This window comes from Dama dama, chromosome 18, assembly GCF_033118175.1.
Source record: "Dama dama isolate Ldn47 chromosome 18, ASM3311817v1, whole genome shotgun sequence".
NCBI classification, from domain to species: domain Eukaryota; kingdom Metazoa; phylum Chordata; class Mammalia; order Artiodactyla; family Cervidae; genus Dama; species Dama dama.
The window spans coordinates 46,153,007-46,176,031 of NC_083698.1; the positions used below are offsets into that span (position 1 = coordinate 46,153,007).

Sequence of the window (23,025 nt, forward strand, 5' to 3'; positions counted from 1 at the left end):
AGAATGTCGGCGCCGCACGCTCTGCCCAGTCCGCGGCTCCCGGCAGACTAGGAGGATCTGCTCTACTGTGTTGGACCGAACCTGCCTGTGAGCGGCGTGGGGCACGGGTCTGGTGGGCACTGAGGGTCCAGCGCGTTGAGGAAGCCGAGGTCGCGGGACGGGCGCTTTCCTCCGTGTCCCGCCGCACCCCTGCTGCTAGCAGTGTTCTCCGGGCGGAGGAGAAGGTGAGCACCGAGACGTGGCCTCGTCGTTTCCCGCCGAAGCAAGTGTTTAATTAACCTAAGAACAGAGGCCTCTTGATGGAGGCAAGAGAGCGGAGGCTTCTGGGAACTTCGTTTGCACGCCTGTAATACGGCTGGCGGGTGTTAATAACTGCCTACCAGTATCTGCTTCCCTTGTGGCTCAGCTGGTAAAGAATCCGCCTGCAATGTGGGAGACATGGGTTCGATCCCTGGGTTCGGAAGATCCCCCGGAGGAGGGAAAGGCTACCCACTCCAGTATTCTGGCCTGGAAAATCCCATAGGCTTTACAAGTCGATGGTGTCGCAAAGAGTCGGACACGACTGAGCGACTTTCATGTCACCTGTATCTGCCACATGCCTTGCTTCGCATTCTTGGAGTAAAGGCAAGTGGAGAAAGCTTGGAGAGGAAAGTTGCCACGAAGGAATACTGGGGAGAATTAGGAAGAGCCGAAAATCGGTGAAGTAGGACAACTGAAACAGAAATAAGTGGGACCTACTCTCCCATGAGACAGTATCCTTAGGATTTTTCTACTGCTTAGCTTCAGCCACGTGTCGTGAGCGACACCAGACTTATTACAAATTGATGAATTTTCCATTTTTTGAGCTGTAAGATCGAGTTAGTTCCCATTACATCGGCACTGTTCACCTCTACTTCTCCCTCGATAAATTAACAGGTCAGCCACACATATGCAAGAAGCTTAAGCTTTTCTTTGTAAAAAGATCATACGTTTTCCTTTGTGTACAGTGAGTATGTACACAGGGAACCAATTTTTCCCAGTGCAAGAACTACAGGTTCTCTTGATTCTGCTAACAGGTTTTCGAGAATGTGAAATATACTTAACCGTGCCAAACGCTGTTTGAAGTATTTTACAAATCTAAACGTATTAGATACTCATAAGAACTCAAGCAAGCAAGTCTCAGCTCACTGCCTTATGCTTAGCCTTGACTTTGTTGCAGAGGTTCTTCCCTAATATATTTGATATCAATCCTGGTGTGAATAGGATTGATTGTTCTGAATGGAGGTCTCATAAATTGCCAAGAGCAATGTGCCCAGAGTCACATTAGTTTTCATTATCAATAATAAACAAAATTCGACTAATAATTTTTAAATAAGCATTCTCTTTGAATTATGGATCATTTTTCCTTTCCTGGCTTTTACATCAAAAAGTTGCAGAATATTCATTCATTCAATGAAGAATTTTGAATCTCTACCTGTATATACCAGCATGAGTGTAAAAACATTAGACTCAATTCCTGTCTTATCCCGAAGGAGCTAACAGGTACATATAAACCCATTTAAACAAAACAGTAGTATCACGTGCTTTGGAGGATGTGGATTTGTTTATCCCAAAGCTTAACTGTACATTAAAATCACCTGGAAATCTTTAACAACCACGGATACCTATATCCTAAGCCCAGATATTCACATGTAATTGCTCTGGGGTATCATTTGGGCATCCTGCTTGAAATCTCCCTACCTCATTCTAATGTACAACGAAGATTGAGAACTACTGATTTCTTCATTCAGCGAAAACAAGGGAACTGTTCTTTGTGCCATGTAAGGGAATAAGAGTGAATAAGAATGAAATTATTCCTGCTAAAGTCACAGTGACCTAATTGCCATTGGACTAGCTTTTTAGTCTTGACCTCACCTGACTCTTCTGTGATGTTTAAGATGCTCATCCCCTCCTTCCTTTGTAATAATATACCCCTCTCTTGGCTTCTGAATATCAATGTTTCAAGTTTATTACTTCCAGCTCCCAAGTTCACCTTGCTGTCTCCTTTATATTCAAATATTTTCTCCCTTTTTACTTAAATGTTGGTGCTTTTAATGATTTCTACACAATATGGTACCCATAAGTACTTTGTCCATCTTTTTAGTTTCAACATATTACCTAGAGGTTCACTTCAGTTGCTCAGTTCGACTCTTTGAGACCCCATGGACTGTAGCACGCCAGGCTTCTCTGTCGATCGCCAACTCAAACTCATATCCATCAAGTCAGTGATGCCATCCAGCCACCTCATCCTCTGTCGTCCCCTTCTGCTGCATTCAATCTTTCCCAGCATCAGGGTCTTTTCCAAAGAGTCAGTTCTTCACATCAGGTGGCCAAAGTATTGGAGTTTCAGCTTTAGCATCAGTCCTTCCAATGAATATTCAGGACTGATTTCCTTTCAGATGGACTGGTTTGATCTCCTTGAAGTCCAAGAGTCTTCAACACCACAGTTCAAAAGCATCCATTCTTCGGCGCTCAGCTTTCTTTATACTCCAGTCTCACATCCATACGGGACTACTGGAAAAACCATAGCTTTGTTGGCAAAGTAATGTCTCTGCTTTCTAATATGCTGTCTAGGTTGGTCATATCTTTTTTCCCAAAGAGCAAGTGTCTTTTTAATTTCATGGCTGCAGTCACCATCTGCAGTGATTTTGGAGGCCAAGAAAATAGTCTTTCACTGTTTTAATTATTTCCCCATCTATTTGCCATGGAATGATGGGACCAGATGCCGTGATCTTTGTTTTCTGAATGTTGAGTTTTAAGCCAACTTTTTCACTCTCCTCTTTCACCTTCATCAAGAGGCTTTTTAGTTCTTCACTTTCTGCCATAAGGGTGCTGTCATCTGCGTACTGAGGCTATTGATATTTCTCCTGGCAGTCTTAATTCCAGCTTGTGCTTCATCCAGCCTGGCATTTCACATGATGTACTCTACATATAAGTTAAATAAGCAGAGTGACAGTATATAGCCTTGACATACTCCTTTCCCGATTTGAAACCAGTCTGTTGTTCCATGTCCAGTTCCAACTGTTGCTTCTTGACCTGCATACATATTTCTCAGGAGGCAGGTAAGGTGGTCTGGTTTTCCCATCTCTTAAAGAATTTTCCACAATTCATTGTGATCCACACAGTCAAAGGCTTTGGCATAGTCAATAAAGCAGAAGTAGATGTTTTTCTGGAACTCTCTTGCTTTTTCAGTGATCAAACGGATGTTGACAATTTGATCTCTGGTTTAACCTAGAGGTTAAAGACTCTCAATCTGTATCTCTAGCTTTTTCTTGAGAATCGTATCTATATAACCCATATGAGGCATCACCACCTGGAAATCAGCTGAGTACCTCTTTGATGTGCCCAAGCATTGACTCATGTTTCCCTGCCAAAACCTGTCTGTTCTTCCTTCTGGTTCTCTGTCTCATTGATTGCAGTTGCCATCCACCAGTCTCTAAAGCCAAAAATGTTGACATCACCCTAGTATTCTTTCTTACCACATATAACTTGTGCTGTCATCAGGTGATTTCCAACCCTTAAATGTCTTGCTAGTTTATTTTTATTTCTAAATAGCTCCTAAATGCATTCTCTTTCCTCTTTCCTCACTCCTAGACTCCCAGATCAGATACTCATTACACATGGCTTGGTCTACTACAGTGGCCTCCTTACTGATGTTTTTATCAACACCCCTAACCCCTCCAGTGAAATCTTTCCAAATCAGAAATTGGATCATGCTTCATTTCCCTGCTAAGTTTTTTTCAATTATAACTAGTGTACAAGGGGGCAGACGAACAACTTACACAAGAATATATGCCCATGGAAGTGTGTCATATGCACATGTTAACATGTTGAGTGCACATGTAAAAATTATCCACAGAGGAGAACAAGTGTCTGACAACCAAGGCCCTAGGGTATAAATCTAAAAAGTCTGAACCTGGTGTATAAAGCCCATTACTATGTAGGCCCTGTCACATCCTGTCTAGTTACAGCTCAGGCAGTGCTGAACTATTAATGGTTCACTGAAAACATCCAGCATTTTCATGCTGCCATGGTGTTCTTTGTACTATTCTCTGTAACTGGACACTTCCCCAACTTCAGTGACTCCTCTAGGCAGTTATTTCTACAATGCTGAAATTGTGTCTGAGTGTGTGCATTAGCGTTATCGTGTAAGTTTAATACATTTTTTAAGACACCAAAAATATTTTCATCTGTGTTCTCAGCATGTAGGAGGAACTTAATCTTTGTTGAATGGATAAAAATAAGATCAACTGGGATTCCAAGAACATTGTCGGGGTCCTCGGGATGGGGAATTAAGAATACAGGGACTATGAGCCGATGAAGATGGGCTCAGGATTTAATTAAAGGTACCACTTAGTTGACACACCTCTAAATGTTTGTTGTCAGATGATAAATGGTGATAAACTGATAAACAGTGATCAGTAAAACTAGTTTCTTAGTCCACCTGTACATTCTACCTAAGGAAATTAAATTATTAGTTTATATTTAGGTTATATCAATACTTTAAGATTTAGCCAACCAAAAAATTTCATGGTGAGCAATTAGACTTTTCTAAAGTCGGCCAATATTTGTTTTTCAATTACTAAGGCCAAAATTGGAATATAGTAAGCAGCCAACACTATGAAATGATAAGATTTTAAGTACAATATAGTAACTGTAAAACACTTAGGAATTACCTAATTTAATCACTTGTTCCTCTGGGTATAATAGTGATTTACTGTGCAGCTATGTGATTACAATTGAGATTTGCATGAAACAATGTTCACAAAACATTTTTTTTTTTTTTAATTAGTTGGAGGCCAATCACTTCACAACATTTCAGTGGGTTTTGTCATACATTGATATGGATCAGCCATGGATTTACACATATTCCCCATCCCGATCCCCGCTCCCACCTCCCTCTCCACCCGATTCCCCCAGGTCCTCCCAGTGCACCAGGCTGGAGCACTTGTCTCATGCTTCCCACCTGGGCTGGTGATCTGTTTCACCATAGATAGTATACATGCTGTTCTTTTGAAATATCCCACCCTCACCTTCTCCCACAGAGTTCAAAAGTCTGTTCTGTATTTCTGTGTCTCTTTTTCTGTTTTGCATATAGGGTTATCGTTACCACCTTTCTAAATTCCATATATATGTGTTAGTATGCTGTAATGTTCTTTATCTTTCTGGCTTACTTCACTCTGTATAAGGGGCTCCAGCTTCATCCATCTCATTAGGACTGGTTCAAATGAATTATTTTTAATGGCTGAGCAATATTCCATGGTATATATGTACCACAGCTTCCTTATCCATTCATCTGCTGATGGGCCTCTAGGTTGCCTCCATGTCCTGGCTATTATTATAAACAGTGCTGCGATGAACATTGGGGTGCACGTGTCTCTTTCAGACCTGGTTTCCTCAGTGTGTATGCCCAGAAGTGGGATTGCTGGGTCATATGGCAGTTCTATTTCCAGTTTTTTAAGAAATCTCCACACTGTTTTCCATAACGGCTGTACTAGTTTGCATTCCCACCAACAGTGTAAGAGGGTTCCCTTTTCTCCACACCCTCTCCAGCATTTATTGCTTGTAGACTTTTGGATAGCAGCCATCCTGACTGGCGTGTAATGGTACCTCATTGTGGTTTTGATTTGCATTTCTCTAATAATGAGTGATGTTGAGCATCTTTTCATGTGTTTGTTAGCCATCTGTATGTCTTCTTTGGAGAAATGTCTGTTTAGTTCTTTGGCCCATTTTTTGATTGGGTCATTTATTTTTCTGGAATTGAGCTGCAGGAGTTGCTTGTATATTTTTGAGATTAATCCTTTGTCTGTTTCTTCATTTGCTATTATTTTCTCCCAATCTGAGGGCTGTCTTTTCACCTTACTTATAGTTTCCTTTGTAGTGCAAAAGCTTTTAAGTTTCATTAGGTCCCATTTGTTTAGTTTTGCTTTTATTTCCAATATTCTGGGAGGTGGGTCATAGAGGATCTTGCTGTGATTTATGTTGGAGAGTGTTTTGCCTATGTTCTCCTCTAGGAGTTTTATAGTCTCTGGTCTTACATTTAGATCTTTAATCCATTTTGAGTTTATTTTTGTGTATGGTGTTAGAAAGTGTTCTAGTTTCATTCTTTTACAAGTGGTTGACCAGTTTTCCCAGCACCACTTGTTGAAGAGGTTGTCTTTTTTCCATTGTATATCCTTGCCTCCTTTGTCAAAGATAAGGTGTCCATAGGTTCGTGGATTTATCTCTGGGCTTTCTATTCTGTTCCATTGATCTATATTTCTGTCTTTGTGCCAGTACCATACTGTCTTGATGACTGTGGCTTTGTAGTAGAGTCTGAAGTCTGGCAGGTTGATTCCTCCAGTTCCATTCTTCTTTCTCAAGATTACTTTGGCTATTTGAGGTTTTTTGTATTTCCATACAAATTGTGAAATTCTTTGGTCTAGTTCTGTGAAAAATACCCTTGGTAGCTTGATAGGGATTGCATTAAATCTATAGACTGCTTTCGGTAGAATAGCCATTTTGACAATATTGATTTTTCCAATCCATGAACACGGTATGTTTCTCCATCTGTTTGTGTCCTCTTTGATTTCTTTCATCAGTGTTTTATAGTTTTCTATGTATAGGTCTTTTGTTTCTTTAGGTAGATATACTCCTAAGTATTTTATTCTTTTTGTTGCAATGGTGAATGGTATTGTTTCCTTAATTTCTCTTTCTGTTTTTTCATTGTTAGTATATAGGAATGCAAGGGATTTCTGTGTGTTAATTTTATATCCTGCAACTTTACTATATTCTCTGATTAGCTCTAGTAATTTACTGTGCAGCTATGTGATTACAATTGAGATTTGCATGAAACAATGTTCACAAAACATTTAAATGTTTAAAAATATAATTAAAAGTTTGTTTGCTTTCTGATTCAAATAAAAAGAATAGGATTTGAGAATAAGAATAAACATTAAACATACCAGTATATCTTTTGAAATGCTTGGTACTTAAGCTGTTCTGTTACTACCATTTAACTTTCCTGGATTAAAAAAATGATATTTCAAAGTGATATTTCAATATCATTTCAAATGATATTTCAATATCAAAATGGTATTTCATACTTAGTACTATATATGAATTGATTCAATCAAATTTCTTGGTTAAATCAATGCCAAACAAAGTAAAATGGAAAAACTATAATAACATGTATCCTAGGAGAATATCTTCTAGTTTTCCACATCCTGAACACTTATTAATTTGAGCAGAAATTGTTACTATAGTCAGTTAAGTATAGAATTCAAAAGTGTTAGTTTTTGATTTGAACAAGCATAATTTATATAAAATATAAATGTTATAATTTCACAGTATGCTAAAAACTATCCATGACGTATAAATAAAGTCAGAATTCGGCAGTATCCTATTCAATACTGTGAAAAGAAACTAAGATCCCTAAGCCTACAAAACCTAATGAAAAACTCCTGTTCTTGGCAATTGAAATTGTAAGAATGATGGGATTCAAGTGAAAGTGCCTTCCTCCATGCAAACTAATTGTCTTTTTCAGATTTGAAACAAATCTGTTTTCATGAAGAGTGACTGCATACAAACTACAACATGTCAAGAAAGAAAAAAAGATCCAATAGAAATGTTTCATTCTGGGCAGCTGGTCAAAGTCTGTGCCCCAATGGTGCGGTATTCAAAGTAAGTGTTGTTAAATGGTTAATGAGCTTAGGTTTGATTTCCTTTTTATGCTCTGACTTTTTAAAAAGTAAGACCACCCCACCACATGGATCTTCAAATGCCTAGCTTTGGGACTAGGATACAGACTTGAGTCCTGATGCTGTTACCTGCTTGGCATGTGTATGATCTAAGTGGTCACAGTATTTGTCTTTTTAAGACTGGCTTATTTCACTGAGCATAATCCTCAAGGTTTACTCATGTGTACCATGTATCAGAATTTTCTTCCTTTTTAAGAATGAATAATATTCCATTGTGTGTATATATTACATTTTGTTTATCCATTCATTCATTCAGCCCAGCTTGAGTTGCTTCCATCTTTTGACTCTTGGGAATAATGTTTCTATGAACATGGATATATAAATATCTTTTTGAGACCTTGCTTTTTGTTCTTTGGGGTATTTGCCCAGAAGTGGAATTGCTAGATTATGTGGCAATTGTGTTTTTAATTTTTGTGGAATTGCCCTGCTGTTTACTATAGTAGCTACACCATTTTACATTCCTACCAGCAGTGTATAGGAGTTTCAGTTTCTCAGCATTCTCATCAACACTTACTGTTTCTTGGGGTTGTTGTTGTTTTAATAGCCATCCTAATGAATGTGCGTTATCTCATTGTGGTTTTTATTTGTATCTTTTTAGTGATGTTAAGCATCTTTTCCTGTGCTCATTGGCCATTTGGGTATCTTCTTTGGAGAAATCTCTTCAAACCCTTTGCCCATTTTTAAATCAAGATTGTTTGGTTTTTTTGTTGTCCCAGTTTCGCTTGCTCTTGAGTTTTAAGAGCCCTTTATGAGCGACTTCACTTTCACTTTTCACTTTCATGCATTGGAGAAGGAAATGGCAACCCACTCCAGTGTTCTTGCCTGGAGAATCCCAGGGATGGGGTCGCACAGAGTCGGACTCGACTGAAGTGACTTAGCAGTAGCAGTAGCAGTTATATTTTATAGACAGATCTTTTGTCAGATAGGTGGCTTGCATACGTGTTCCCCTGGCATGTAGCTTGTTTTCTCATTCTCTTACCATGCCTTTTGCAGAGCAAAAGTTTTTACTTAATGATGAAGTCCATCTTATCAATATTTCCTTTGCAGATTGTGCTTTTGTTTTCAAGTATAAGAAGTCTTTATGTAGCTCTAGATATTAAAGATTGTGTCCTACTTTTTTTTCTTAAAGTCTTCTAGTTTATGTTTTACATTTAAGTTCATAATTCCTCGTTTCTATATAAGTGTGAGACTTAGGCTCAGGTTGGTTGGTTTATTGTTTTTGCTGACAGTTGTCTATTCCAGCACCATTTGTTGAAAAGGCTGTCTTTCCATTATTGAATTACTTTTGCATCTTTATCAAAACTAAGCTGAGCATGTGTATATGGTTCTTTTCTGCACTCTCTGGTCTGTTGATCTGTGTGTCCCTCCACCAGTCCCACACAGTCTTAATTACTGTCAGTTCAGTTCAGTTCATCGCTCGGTCGTGTCCGACTCTTTGCAAGCCCATGAACTGCAGCACGCCAGGCCTCCCTGTCCATCACCAAGTCCTGGAGTCCACACAAACCCATGTGCATTGTGTCAGTGATGCCATCCAACCATCTCATCCTCTGTGGTTCCCTTCTCCTCCTGCCCTCAATCTTTCCCAGCATCAGAGTCTTTTCAAATGAGTCAACTCTTCACATCAGGTGGCTGAAGTATTGGAGTTTCAGCTCCAATATCAGTCCTTCCAATGAACACCCAGGACTGATCTCCTTTAGGATGGACTGGTTGGATCTCCTTGCAGTCCAAGGGACTCTGAAGTGTCTTCTCCAGCACCACAGTTCAAAAGCATCAATTCTTTGACGCTCAGCTTTCTTTGTAGTCCAACTTTCAGATCCATCATGACTACTGGAAAAACCATAGCCTTGACTAGACGGACCTTTGTTGGCAAAGTAATGTCTCTGCTTTTTAATATGCTGTCTAGGTTGGGCATAACTTTCCTTCCAAGGATTAAGCGTCTTTTAATTTCATGGCTGCGATCACCATCTGCAGTGATTTGGGAGCCCCAAAAAATAATGTCTGACACTGTTTCCCCATCTATTTGCCATGAAGTGATGGGACTGGATGCCATGATCTTAGTTTTCTGAATGTTGAGCTTTAAGCCAACTTTTCCACTCTCCTCTTTCACTTTAATCAAGAGGCTTTTTAGTTCCTCTTCACTCTCTGCCATAAGGGTGGTGTCATCTGCATATCTGAGGTTATTGATATTTCTCCTGGCAATCTTGATTCCAGCCTGTGCTTCCTCCAGCCCAGCGTTCCTCATGATGTACTCTGCTTATAAGTTAAACAAGCAGGGTGACAATATACAGACTTGACATACTCCTTTTCCTATTTGGAACCAGTCTGTTGTTCCATGTCCAGTTCTAACTGGTGCTTCCTGACCTGCATACAGGTTTCTCAAGAGGCAGGTCAGGTGGTCTGGTATTCCCATCTCTTTCAGAATTTTCCACAGTTTATTGTAATAAGTCTTGAAATTAAGTAATCTGATAAATCCCACTTTTCTTTTTCAAAATTGTTTTAGCTAGTTCCTTTGCCTTTCCAAATGAATTTTAGGATGATCTTTTCTCTACCTACAAAAAAAATCTTAGTGGAATTTTCATAAGAATTGTATTAAATATGCAAATCAATTTGGGGAGAATTGAATTCCTTGTTGCGTTGAGTCTCCTTATGAACACAGCATCTCTCCATTTATTTAGATTTTCTTTACTTCCTTCATCAGTGTTGTATAGTTTTCAGCATACAAATTCTGTCCATATTTTGTTAGGCTTACACTCAGTTATTATACTTTTAATTTTGGTGTTCATTTGTTCATTGCTGGTATATAGAAGTAAAATTGCTTTTTGTGTTTTATTCTTACATTCTGTGACTTTGCTATGTTTACTTATTGCTTCTAGGAGGTTCCTCTTATAAATTCCTTAGGATTATCTAAGTAGACAGTTATGTCACTTGCAAATAGAGATAGTTTTACTTCTTCCTTTCCATTTGATGCCTTTTATTTCATTTTCGTGCCTCATTGCACTGACTAAAGTTCCAACACTATGCTGAATAAGAATGATGAGAGCAGACATCTTTCCCTTGTTCTTGATCTGGGGGGAGAAGTATTCTTTCACCTTTAAGTATAATATGAAGTGTAGAATTTTTTGTCAGAGAAGGCAATGGCACCCCACTCCAGTACTCTTGCCTGGAAAATCCCATGGACAGAGGAGCCTGGTAGGCTGCAATCCATGGGGTTGCTGAGTTGGACACAATTGAGCAACTTCACTTTCACTTTTCACTTCCATGCACTGGAGAAGGAAATGGCAACTCACTCTAGTGTTCTTGCCTGGAGAATCCCAGGGATGGGGGAGCCTGGTGGGCTCGCCCTATGGGGTCTCGCAGAGTCAGACACAACTGAAGCTACTCAGTAGCAGCAGCAGCATAATTTTTTGTGGGTGTTCCTCATCAAGTTGAGAAAGTTCCTTCTATTCCTGTTTTTCTGGGAGGTTTTAGGTTTTAATCCTGAATGCTGTTTTGTCAAGTGCTTTTTCTGCATCAGTTGATACAGTCATGTGATTTTTTTTTTCTTTAGCCTGTTAAATGGTGGATTACAGTGCTTGATTCTGAATATTGAAACTTCTGCTCTAACTAGCTTTTTCTGATACCGCCACAGCAGGGGAAGGATGAGAAAGCACCACCTCATTACACTCAGGTAGAGGTAGAAGTCCAGGTTTTCCACTTGGTCTCCTTTGACACCCCAGGGGCATAAGGCTCCTCATTACCACTGAGCGGAGCTAAGAGTTACAGCTACCCATGCAGGGGGTGGCCTGGTAACTGCTGAGCAATGATGAAAGGTCTGGCTATTCACTAAGCATTCTCTGACACTGTTCCTGGGGTGAGGGAGAGGGGTGCCTTGCTGCTGCACTGTTGGTGTAGAATTCCAGGCTCCCCACTTGGTCTCCACTGATAGCTTCCTTGTTTCTGGCCAGCAAGGATTAAAGTCCCAGTTCCCCACCTGGCATTCTCTAACACCACTGTGGGACGGGCGTTAGAGAACTTTGTGACAGCTTTGGAAGGCTAGAAGTCCAGGCTCCCCACTCAAGCTTTGCTTGTGGAGGTGCAGGCCACAGATTTTTCTCTGGTGTTGGGCTAGAGTCGAGTTGTTATTATCTAAAAGCTTGCTAGGCTGCCCCCTTCTTGGTCCTTGGGGTAGAATGAGCAGGCTTTTGCTGGGACTGTTTCTGTCTGCATCCATTGCTGTTTCCAGGTTGCCAGCTTCTTCAGTTTCAAACCTAGGATATTTGAGGGAAAAACAAAACTCGCAGAACTCACCACTGTCGTTCCTTAGGTCCTGCCCAAGGTCACTAGCCTGTCTGCTCTCTTCTCTCCCCCTTTCATAGTTTGCTTATGTTTGTTTTGTATATAATATCCAGAGTTTTTAGTTACACTAAGCAGGAGGGATAGGAAAAGTACATCTACTGCATCTTTCTGTAGCAGAACTTTAATAAATATTTAATGAATAACTAAACTCTGAAGAAGATAGAATTATCATGCTTTCTGAATGCCTAATTAAAGTTTTATATGCTCACAGGTTGTCTTTTAGAACACTAGTCAGAAAATACGATTGTGATCTGTGCTATACACCTATGATAGTTGCTGCTGATTTTGTCAGATCTGCAAAAGCCAGAGACAGTGAATTTACCACAAATCAAGGTATGTGAAAGCCAGAGTTTTCTGTCTTTGTAAAACTTAAAAAACAAAAGAACAACAACAAAAAAAAACCTCAACACTCTTGTCTAATCAGACAACAGAATTAATTCAGAGAGTTTATTTTAAAGTCTTTCGGTTTTCTGTAAATTTTTAGTAAGTTTTTTACAATGTGCTTTTCCTCAGTGCCTTGTAAACTATGAATAATTTATCAAAGTGTCACTCAGCCTTCATTCAGGCCCCTATTCTCTCACCTGGCAGATTCCTATCTCACTGCCGCCAGCCTTATCCCATCCCAAACTGTCCTGCAGACAGCTCCAAGTGAGCTCTCTGGAACTTAAATTTGATCACTTTTTTTCTCTAACTCAAAATCCTCCTTAGACCTCTCATTACCTAAAGCAGTGGTTCTCAACGTGTGATTTCCCAGACCAGTTAGCATCAGCATTATCTGAAAACTCACTAGAAATGGAAATTCCAGACTCCACTCCAAGCCTGCTTTATCAGAAACTCAGTATGTCACAAGCAGTCTGTGTTTTTGAAAGCCCTTCAGGTGCTTCTGAGCTTGCTAAAGATTGAGAGCCACTGACCTAAAGAGGAAAATTCCCGCACGTGTAGATAATATAGAAAGTTCTTCATGATCTAGAACACTGAACACATTTCTGCAGCTTTATCTTCCACCAGTTTTTCTCCATGGCCCACCAACTTTATTCTTCAAAATACTAAGTTATTTTAAGTCCCTGAACATGCCCTGATCTCTCACATGCTCCACCTAGAGTATCCTTCTTAGTCAGGCCTGTCCCCTTAGCCCTGTCTGTCTGGGAAAGGACACTTCATACGTCTTAATGCTCTAAAGTTGTGACCAAGGAACTTTCCTAATCATGCTCCGTTCATGTCCGTTTCCTAAGCACAGGCTTTTTCTTGTACTTAATCGTACTGTGCTGTGATTTCCTCCTTTGCCTGTCTCTCCCCCTAGACAATGGGCTTCTTGAGGGTTGGAATTTTTTTCTTGGGGATTTGTATCCTCAGCTTCTAACCCAGCGTTGAAAATATATTTGACCAATAAATGGTTGTTAAATTGAAATTTTATAACTCTCTTGAGTTATGAAGCAGAAGGAACCCTACCTATATCCTCAGGAAAAACTTATTCTCCATTACTCTGATAATCCTGTAAATCAGTAGATTGCCATAGAAATTCTGAGTCAGTAGAACTAGAGCCATAGCAAGAAATCTGCATTTTGGTAAATACTCAGTAAATCTCATACAGGTAATCTTAAAAAAAAACTTTAGAAAAGTCAAAATACATCTATTCAAAATCTATAACGTCCAAAGATGAGGAAAATATGTCCTTTAAAACCTAGGAATGTTCTGATACATTTGGCTATATTAAAATTTAGACTGTTATATATAAGAAAAGGGCACAGATAATACTCAAAGACAAACTAAAAACTGGAGAAAATAGAATATTTTGATGTTTATGGTAGATACCAGAACTAATCGTTTTATTTTTAAATTTAAATAATAAAAAGGGAGCAACCAAAAGAAAAACTGCACAAAGAGAACTCTGTAAAAAGTATGGAGAGAGAGGCTACAAATAAAAAATATGCTGTTACATATACAGTGTAGGATAAGTTGTAAGGAAACCAGAACTGTCATCCATATTGGTGTATATGTATATCAGTAAACTCTTCTAAGAAAATTTTGTAGTATCTTTCAAAATGTTAATACCTACCCAGCAGTTATACTCCTAGGAATTTACTTCATGAATATACTCACAAAAATATGTATGTAAGAGTATCTTCATTGCAACATTATTTGCAAGAGCCTCAAATAAAAAACAGTCTGTAGTTCACCCATCATAGTGGAATATGCACTAAAAAGAGGAAAATAGGTCTGCATATAGATCCCAGGTACATCAGGGGAAAACACCATAGGGATAGCAATGTATTTAGAATGTTAACATTTGCTTAAATTTTACAGGTGTTCGTAATGTTTTAGAATGCAGTATAATCTAACCTTTAGGAAAGGAGTCTGTTTGGCAAAAGTGTTACACTTTTCATTTTATCAAATTTTGTACTGTTTGAATTTGTACCAAGTCTACATTGCATGTAATAATTTAAAATATTTTAAATTATTTTAATGCTACCTTGTTTGAACACATGCTTCTTAGTCTAAAAATAGAATTTTATCCTGTACAAACATTAAAATTTGTTATCTCATGTGGGTGTTTCTGTGAATTTTAATGTTGAGCTGTTCATTTTATCAGGTGATTGCCCATTGATTGTTCAGTTTGCTGCTAATGATGCAAGACTTTTATCTGATGCTGCTCGTATAGTCTGTCCTTATGCGAATGGAATAGACATTAACTGTGGTTGCCCTCAGAGGTAAAGCTCAAAGAAGTTGGAAGAATTTTCAAAAGATTAGGAAAAACTAGTGAACATGGTAAACTATCATTCTGGTATTCCAAAAACTGAAAAGTAAGGAAAATAGACATAAAGAACTTGGGCTCTAAGAAGCAAGAAAAACTAAGGAAATATTTTGAAACACACATGCAAAGATATTTTCTGATGGCTGCAACAGTGTATAGAGCCTTGACAAGTTTTTGTCTCACCTCACCACTAGAATTTTTTTATGTGTGGATCTGCCTTGAACCTCATCCATAAGTAGTTATGTGAGACTCTGATGTTTATAACAACCCCTAAAATGTGTTTTTACTGCTATATTAGACATACTTGCTCCAAGCACTGTGATTCTATGATTTTGGAGATCACCACTTGTTTTCTCTTACTTAATTTCAGTTATAAGAATACCTTCTTATAATTACCTTTTCTCCTTATACTACAGTTACTTGGTTGAGTCTGAGTCTATCAACTGGGTGTTGATAGAATGTGCTTAATTTGATGATAATATCCTTAGCTCTTGGCACCATACTAGATTATCTGTCAATAATTCAAAATATGTTCAAAGAATGAAGTCAAGGTTTTACATATAACATAATCCAAATCAGATTAGACATGTTTGTATACTCATTAGTAGAGTTCAATAAGCTGTTTAGTGCTGTTGGAATGCTGTAAGCCAAAAATATCTTTCTACTCCTAAGATTAAGAAAACTTCTTGTTATGTATAATAAACATCACATTTGGAGTTGAAAAATTCTGAAGTAATTACAATTAATTACAAATACTTAAATCTGTTTTGGTTGAATGAACTTTAATTTTCTCGCTTGCCAGTGAAAGCCATTTCCCCTAAATACTTCTTGATCTGGGAACATGTTTTCCTAATCTTGATACACTTAGAAATGTTGGATCTATGAATTTTAAAAAGTACGATTCCATTCCAGATTGCTCGGTAGAGAAATAGATAAATGCACTTATTGTGCTTTTAGAATTGCATCTTCTCTTCCAGTTGTTTACCATTTATTTGTTGTTATGTTTACTTTATGAAGGTGGGCATTGGCAGAAGGTTATGGAGCTTGCTTAATAAACAAGCCAGAGCTTGTTCGAGATATGGTGAAACAAGTAAGAAATCAAGTGGAAAACCCCCGATTTTCAGTATCTATTAAAATAAGGTAAAGGTAATATTTCAATCTCTTGGTATGCTAGTCTGTCCATTACTCAGGAAATAAAAGAATATTCCTTTTGTCTGGAGATGTGGAGATGTCTCCTTTTAGTATGCAGGCATCTGCGTTGCTTCAGTCATGTATGACTCTTTGTGACCTCATGGACTGTAGCCCACCAGGCTCCTCCTCCATTGGATTCTCCAGGCAAGAATACTGGAGTGGGTTGCCATGCCCTCCTCCAGGGGCTCTTCCTGACCCAGGAATCGAACCTGCATCTCCTATGTCTCCTGCATTGCCAGGCGGATTCTTTAGCCACTGAGCCACCTGAGAAGCCCCACATAGGCATCTAGAATATGAAAATGTTGAAACAAAGATGCTTAGTGAATTAATAGATACCATAATTTTCATTTATAATTCAAAACAATTTCTCCATATTTAACAAAAATTAAAATATCCCTTTATTATTGAAAAACTCACTCCCAAAAGAAACAGCTTTTTCCATGTACTATTGAAATAACTAATGCTAAGAAACACTTCTGATACCAAGAGTGGAAAATAGGAATAATATTTGCACTAAAATTTCACATCGAAAACTAAAAATGATAGTTTTTTGGTGACAGGTTAAAAACATATTTTGATAAATTATTACAATTCTCCCACTTGTGGATTGGAGCATGCACATATTACAATAGCAACTTTCAATGCATCTGTGATAGTACTTTGATGAATCTTTCAGTTACCAAAGCCAAAAAAGAGCCACACCAGGTAACAGGTTTTCGTCATTCTCTTGTTGCCAATAGTGAAATAGCTAAATTCAAGATCTTGAATGGGAACTGATACCTGAACAAAACTTTACTGATAGTGGTATGTGGTGATAATATGAACAGCACAGCTAAACTAAATAATGTAGTAGATGAAACAATGTTCTGTTTAGTTTATTGATATTAGCATTAAGATTTGTGTACTGTAAAAAGATAGATGTGATTTTGAAATTATAGGATCCATGATGACCTTACAAGAACTGTAGATCTCTGTCGAAAGGCTGAAGCAACAGGAGTTTCCTGGATTACAGTCCATGGAAGAACTGTTGAGGAAAGACATCAGCCAGTTCACTATGAGGCCATTAAAATAATTAAGGAAAGTATGTCTATACCTATAGTTGCTAACGGAGACATCAGAAGCTTAAAAGAAGCAGAAAATGTGTGGCATATTACTGGGACAGATGGTAAGAAATAAGTCCTTTGACTTTTTTGTTTTTTAATTAGAAAAATTAAAAAATGGGGGTGGGAGAGTAATGTTAATGGAATTTTCATTATTTTTCTTTCAAATGGAGCCGTATTTTCCTGTTGTACCAATTTAAGCTAAGCAAATTACTAAAATGTTAATCCTTCGACTTAGGAGCAACAGATTATTTTAATTGGGGGGAATTAGTTCAGTTACTTCTCTGCCACCATCTCATCCACTGACTGACCAGTAGAGCCTGCAGAATAGAAATGAGTATTTGTGAATGGAAGAGTGGCTATAGGAGCCAAAGAAACCCCAGACTGCTATGCAGTTTCATTATCCGCCTCAACTTTGGCATATCAAGCCCTGTGATACCTATTGCTAGATGAGAGAATGCAAATAAACTTAACTTCAAGCAAATCCAATTTATAACAATCCAGGTTTACCCTGAAAAAAAGCCCAAAACTAATTTTTAATATAGAAGTATTTAAAATGTTAAAAAAAAAAAAAAAAGTCTTACACGTTCATTTACACTTGATTGGTTTATAAAAAGTATAAAAATGAATTGTTCAATGAGACTAAGGGCATTATAAAACCTTGTAATAAATTATTTTTTAATATTCTCAGTTTATTTCATTGAGTTTGACCCCATAACCATGAGTTCTTAATGTGTGGACAAATGAAATATGCTTTAATTTGTAGGTGTGATGGTTGCAAGAGGACTCTTAGCAAACCCGGCCATGTTTGCTGGATATGAGGAAACCCCACTGAAATGCATCTGGGACTGGGTTGACATTGCTCTTGAACTTGGAACTCCTTATATGTGTTTCCATCAACATTTAATGTATATGATGGAAAAGATAACTTCAAGGCAGGAAAAAAAAATATTTAATGCTTTGTCAAGCACATCAGCAGTCTTAGATTATCTTACAGACCATTATGGGATTGACTGGACTTCCTGAATTATTTTCTATCTGCAGTGAAACCATCGAAGGTCACATCTTGGTTTTTACTTTGAATCAGTGACTCTAAAACATTAGTATAAAAACAACGCTCCAACAGAATTTTTAAAAATCACTCCTGGACCACATCCTCAGAGATTCTGGTTCAGTAGATCTCTAGGGTAGACCCAAATTTTAATTTTAAAAAAGATCCTAGGTGTTTCAAACATTGACAGACCTTACTCTGTATCCTATTATGAATTAAAATGTGAGAATTTTTTTCCTAAAGGAATCACATCTTTAACATTTTTAAATAAATAAAACTTTTAATACTAAAAATATGGCTCATATGGTATCTGTTAGTTAAATCAGTGCAGAAAAGTGAGACAGCAAATGCCAACATCTATATGAAATGAAAAGGAAAAAAATTCTGTATAGAATTGCTTTCAGGGCTTAAATTCAAAGTTTAGATTGGAAAATTAAACTGCTGCTGCTAAGTCGCTTCAGTTGTGTCTGACTCTGTGCGACCCCATAGACAGCAGCCCACCAGGCTCCCCCATCCCTGGGATTCTCCAGGCAAGAACACTGGAGTGGGTTGCCATTTCCTTCTCCAATGCATGAAAGTGAAAAGTGAAAGTGAAGTTGCTCAGTCGCGTCCAATTCTTCGCGACCCCATGGACTGTAGCCTACCAGGCTCCTCCATCCATGGGATTTTCCAGGCAAGAGTACTGGAGTGGGTTGCCATTCAGGAAAATTAAACTGCTACTTCCTAATTCATGAATTACACACCTCAAGGTATTTGTTTTAAATTGCATGTAACAAATTAATTAGATGTGATATTTTCTGTAATTTAAAACTAAGGGAGACTTCCCTGGTGATCCAGTAGTTAATACTCCTCCTTCCAGTGCATGGAGGTGCAGTTTCAATCCCTGATTGGGAGCTAAGATCTCATATGCCTCACAGCCATTAAAACCCCAAATGATCTACATCAAAAATAAAAAATCTTTATTAAAAAAAGTGAAGACTCTGTGAAATTCTTTAAATGACATATTTATTATATTTCAAGCCTTCTAAATTCTTAGAAGATTGAGAGCTTGGTAAATATCAGTTCAGTTCAGTTGCTCAGTCGGGTCTGACTTTTTGTGACCCCATGGATTGCAGCATGCCAGGCTTCCCTGTCCATCACTAGCTCCCAAAGCCTACTCAAACTCGTCCATCACGTCAGTGATGCCATCCAACCATCTCATCCTCTGTCATCCCCTTCTATCGCCCTCAATCTTTCCCAGCATCAGGGTCTTTTCCAATGAGTTGGTTCTTTACATCAGGTGGCCAAAGTATCAGGAGTTTCAGCATCAGTCCTGTATATAAATGATACTATTAATTTCTATCTCCTACATCTTAAATATAAAAATTCGGTCAATAGTCTAGAGATAATTACACGGTTGGCCCTTGGTGCTAAAACATTTTATATGTGGGACTTAAGCATCCACAAATTTTGGCACCTGCAAGAGTCCTAGAACCAATGCCCCACAGATACCAAAGACAACTGTGTACTTGAAATAATATTTCCTGTAGAAGAGTAACCAGGTTTTATTTAAAAATTTAATTTTCATAACATTTTTAGTAATGTTATTTTTATGCCTCCCAGCAGTTGAGGATAATTTTAACTTTAGAGTTCCATGGCTTAGGGAATACCCTGGCAGTACAGTGGTTAGTTTTCCTGGCTTTCACTATGAAGTGTGCTGGTTCAGTCTCCTGGGCAGGGAACTAAGATTGTCACAAGCCAAGTGGCACGGCACAGTCAAAAAATTGAAAAATTTTTTTTAAAAGTTCCATGGTTTGGAGATACTGCTAACAGAATTTTATTGGCGGTGAAGGTGCTACTGCAAGAATTACCTCGATTTGTTAAAAACAGTTCTATAATTAAGATAGTGGTCTATATCACCAACATAAAAATTTATAAGCAGTTACCTAGAACTAGTTAATTCACGAATTTGGGAATATGAGAAATCCATTTTAACATAAGCACCCGTTGTAATACTTTCTAAGGTACACTCTGTGCTTTCATTTTTCAGTTAATGGATTTTTAAAGATAACTGCTTTTCATTAAATATGAGTACCATATTAGCACATAGGGAGTTACAGTCAAAACGTAGTCATTTGTAAATTTGTTAATTAACTCTGAGGTGAATTACATGTGTTATGAGGACAATGGCCTAATTAGAGTAAGGTGCACAGCGTTTTCAAGGAGCCAGTGGAAAGGGCAAGGAGTTCTAGACGCCTTGTTTTTTTAAGTCCCTTATGGTTAACCTATGTTGTCTTTTCTATATAATCAAGTATATTTGTGACAGAGAAAACACTGACTTACATGTGTTTTTATATTCAATAACCACCTCTTATTTTTACCATTTATTTAATGTTCCCAAAATAATCCTCTACAGGAGAATACTTTGATGTGCATTTCTAATATGTTGTTAATATTGAGGGGAAAAAAACTGTCATAATTTGAGTGTATTCACGTAATTTGAATACCCGGAAAAGAGTAATTGAAAAAATGTACCCATACCTACGTTGTTCTCCTTTCCAGTTAGTCCCCAACCCCTAAAGTGTATTTCCTCTTCCGAGCCCATGGCCAAAAGGGGAAAGAAACCCTTACACGAGATGTTGGACGCTACCTATTCTACATTTTCAGAGAATTCGGTACAATCACCAGATCCTGGCCTTTCTAATATGTAACTTCTAGCTTGTTCCGGCCAACGAAACTGTCCACGGTGAAATACAGACCAGGAAGGAGTGTTTTAACCACGTTCACTAAATTGGCAGCACCCTGTCCAGCCCGCCCGCCCCGACGCCACCGTCTCTCGCCGGACCCCACACGCTCCTTCAGAACGTCGGTTAACCGCACGCCTCCCACCCAAACCACCCTTTACTAGAAATGGTAAGCTGGCTCCCCAGAAGACCTTGCCCTTGGGAGCCCCTAAGCACCAGATCGAAGAGTCTTCGTCACCCAGGGACTCCACCACCCAATTAGAAACAATTAACGCTCATCAGCGCGATCGCACCGCGCGGCCGGTCGGCGGGGCCCCGCCCCCGGAGGCCGGAGCCCTGGAGGGTCCGGGGGTGGCGGTGGGGGAGGGGAGGGCCCGCTCCCTCCCCCCGCCGCGGCGTGTGACGTCCCGCGCGTCGGCGGCCGCGGAGCAGCGCGGGGAGCCGGGCGGCCGCAGGCGGGGTAAGGCTGGGCGAGAGCCCCGCGGGCCTCCCGGCGGCGTGGGGCGCGGGGTCGCGCTGCTATCGCCGCGGTTGGTCCGCGGGCGCGGCCCTTCCCTCGGCGCATTCGCGGAGCGGGAGCGGGCGTGGGGGTGGGGGCCGGACTCGGGCGTTAGGGGAGGGTGGCGTTGGGCTGCTGACGCCGTGAACCTGGACCGAAAGCACGACCGCGGTGCCGCCTGGCCGGTTCCGTAAGGCTTGCCGGGGAGGTGCCCACCCGGGCCTCTGGGCCCACTCTCGACCGGCTCCCTCCTCTCTCCCCTTTCCCTTCCCCGCCCCGGGCCACTGCCGGGCGCCTCCCTTTTAGGGGAGTGTCGGACCCCGGCAACCTCAAGGCCGGAAGCCTCGCGCCCCAAGGGCCTCTCCTTAAACCGAATTTTCTTTGAAAGGCTACAGAGTAAATTAAGTGTTTCTCTATTTAGGTGTGAAGAAAAACAATGACACTTCAATGGGCGGCAGTTGCAACTTTTCTTTACGCTGAAATAGGACTCATTTTAATCTTCTGTCTACCTTTTATTCCTCCTCAGAGGTAGGAACCCACCAAACCGTTACAGCAACGTATATGATGAGCTCTTTAGACAGTTGAGTGTGTTACGGAAGAAGTTTTCTTAAAAGAATTTCAATGCTGATTCTATAAAAGGAGCTCTTTAAAAATAAACTCACACGCCAATTAAGTAATAGCTAATGACCATATTAAAGTATCACTTCATAAAACTTTTTATTATATGTACAAATTGGAGAAGAGCATGGCAACCCACTCCAGTATTCTTGCCAGGAGAGTTCCATGGACAGAGGAGCCTGGTGGGCTGCAGTCCATGGGATAGCACAGAGTCGGACACGACTGAGCGAATGAGCACACACATATGTACAAATAACTTTTCCCCCTCCCTTCTAAAAGGAGAAGGTCCTCGTCCCTCTTCCTTTTGGTTATGTGATGTAATAAAGTGATGGTCATCCTTTTTACATGTCTTGTTAGCTTTTACTTTTGTTTTATTGCCCTGAATTAGAATAGTGAGCCAAATAAAAGTAAATGGATAAATGATGTTTACAGTACACCATAATGCAGAGATATTTCACTGGAACAATGGAAAGACAATTTGGAAACTTAGGCCAATAAATGATTCTTAGTTTTGGTCTTACATAATTCATTTGTATTCATTTAATGGCAGTTTTACTACTTTATCCCCATGCAGAATTAATGAGTATAAATTAAAAGTGCTGAGTATGCAAAGTATCATAACCATTCCTTAACATGAGTTTCTTAGTAAAAGACTGTCAAAGATCTTTCAGTAGGATTTCAGTTGTAGCCTTAACTCTCTCCACCCCTACTGTAACCTACTTTTTAGGAGTTCAGTTTTAGATCCAGACTTGGCAGTGTGAATGTGTAAAAATGTTGCAACAAATTTGTTCATGTAAAAGAAAATCTTTCATTAATGAGATCCTACAGATAACCCACTGAAATTTAGTAAGATTCCTTGACTTGAAGAGACTTATGAAGGTTTTTATCTTTTTTTTAAATTGGGGTATAATTGCTTTACCATATTGTGGTAGTTTCTGGGGTATGATGAAGTCAGTCAGCTATATGCATACATATGTTCCCTCCCTCTTGGGCCTCTCT

At 39.2% G+C, this 23,025-nt stretch overlaps 2 protein-coding genes across 6 annotated transcripts in view; both read left to right on the forward strand.

Annotated features, from left to right (window-relative positions):
* Nucleotides 1-4: 4 nt before the first annotated feature.
* DUS4L (dihydrouridine synthase 4 like) lies at nucleotides 5-18,479 on the forward strand. Of its 4 annotated transcripts, none has more exons than XM_061165244.1 (7): nucleotides 5-224; nucleotides 7,544-7,680; nucleotides 12,304-12,425; nucleotides 14,683-14,800; nucleotides 15,862-15,984; nucleotides 16,974-17,200; nucleotides 17,902-18,479. In XM_061165244.1, exons 2-7 carry the CDS (start codon nucleotides 7,565-7,567, stop codon nucleotides 18,159-18,161), a joined length of 966 nt encoding a protein of 321 aa, XP_061021227.1. In that variant the 5' UTR covers nucleotides 5-224; nucleotides 7,544-7,564; the 3' UTR covers nucleotides 18,162-18,479. The 4 variants fall into 4 exon arrangements, with proteins under 4 accessions (XP_061021227.1, XP_061021228.1, XP_061021229.1 ...); XM_061165245.1 differs by lacking the exon at nucleotides 5-224 and adding an exon at nucleotides 235-915; XM_061165246.1 differs by lacking the exon at nucleotides 5-224 and adding an exon at nucleotides 938-1,521.
* Nucleotides 18,480-20,758: 2,279 nt separating this feature from the next.
* BCAP29 (B cell receptor associated protein 29) overlaps nucleotides 20,759-23,025 on the forward strand; it is a 49,244-nt gene continuing 46,977 nt past the window's right edge. Inside the window, exons 1-2 of one of the 2 annotated variants that reach the window (XM_061165249.1) lie at nucleotides 20,759-21,078; nucleotides 21,830-21,936. In XM_061165249.1, coding sequence (XP_061021232.1) covers nucleotides 21,845-21,936 — 92 coding nt within the window. In that variant the 5' untranslated portion in view covers nucleotides 20,759-21,078; nucleotides 21,830-21,844. Of the gene's footprint in view, nucleotides 21,079-21,271; nucleotides 21,370-21,829; nucleotides 21,937-23,025 lie in introns of those variants that run through there. The other variant, XM_061165248.1, reaches the window with a different exon arrangement.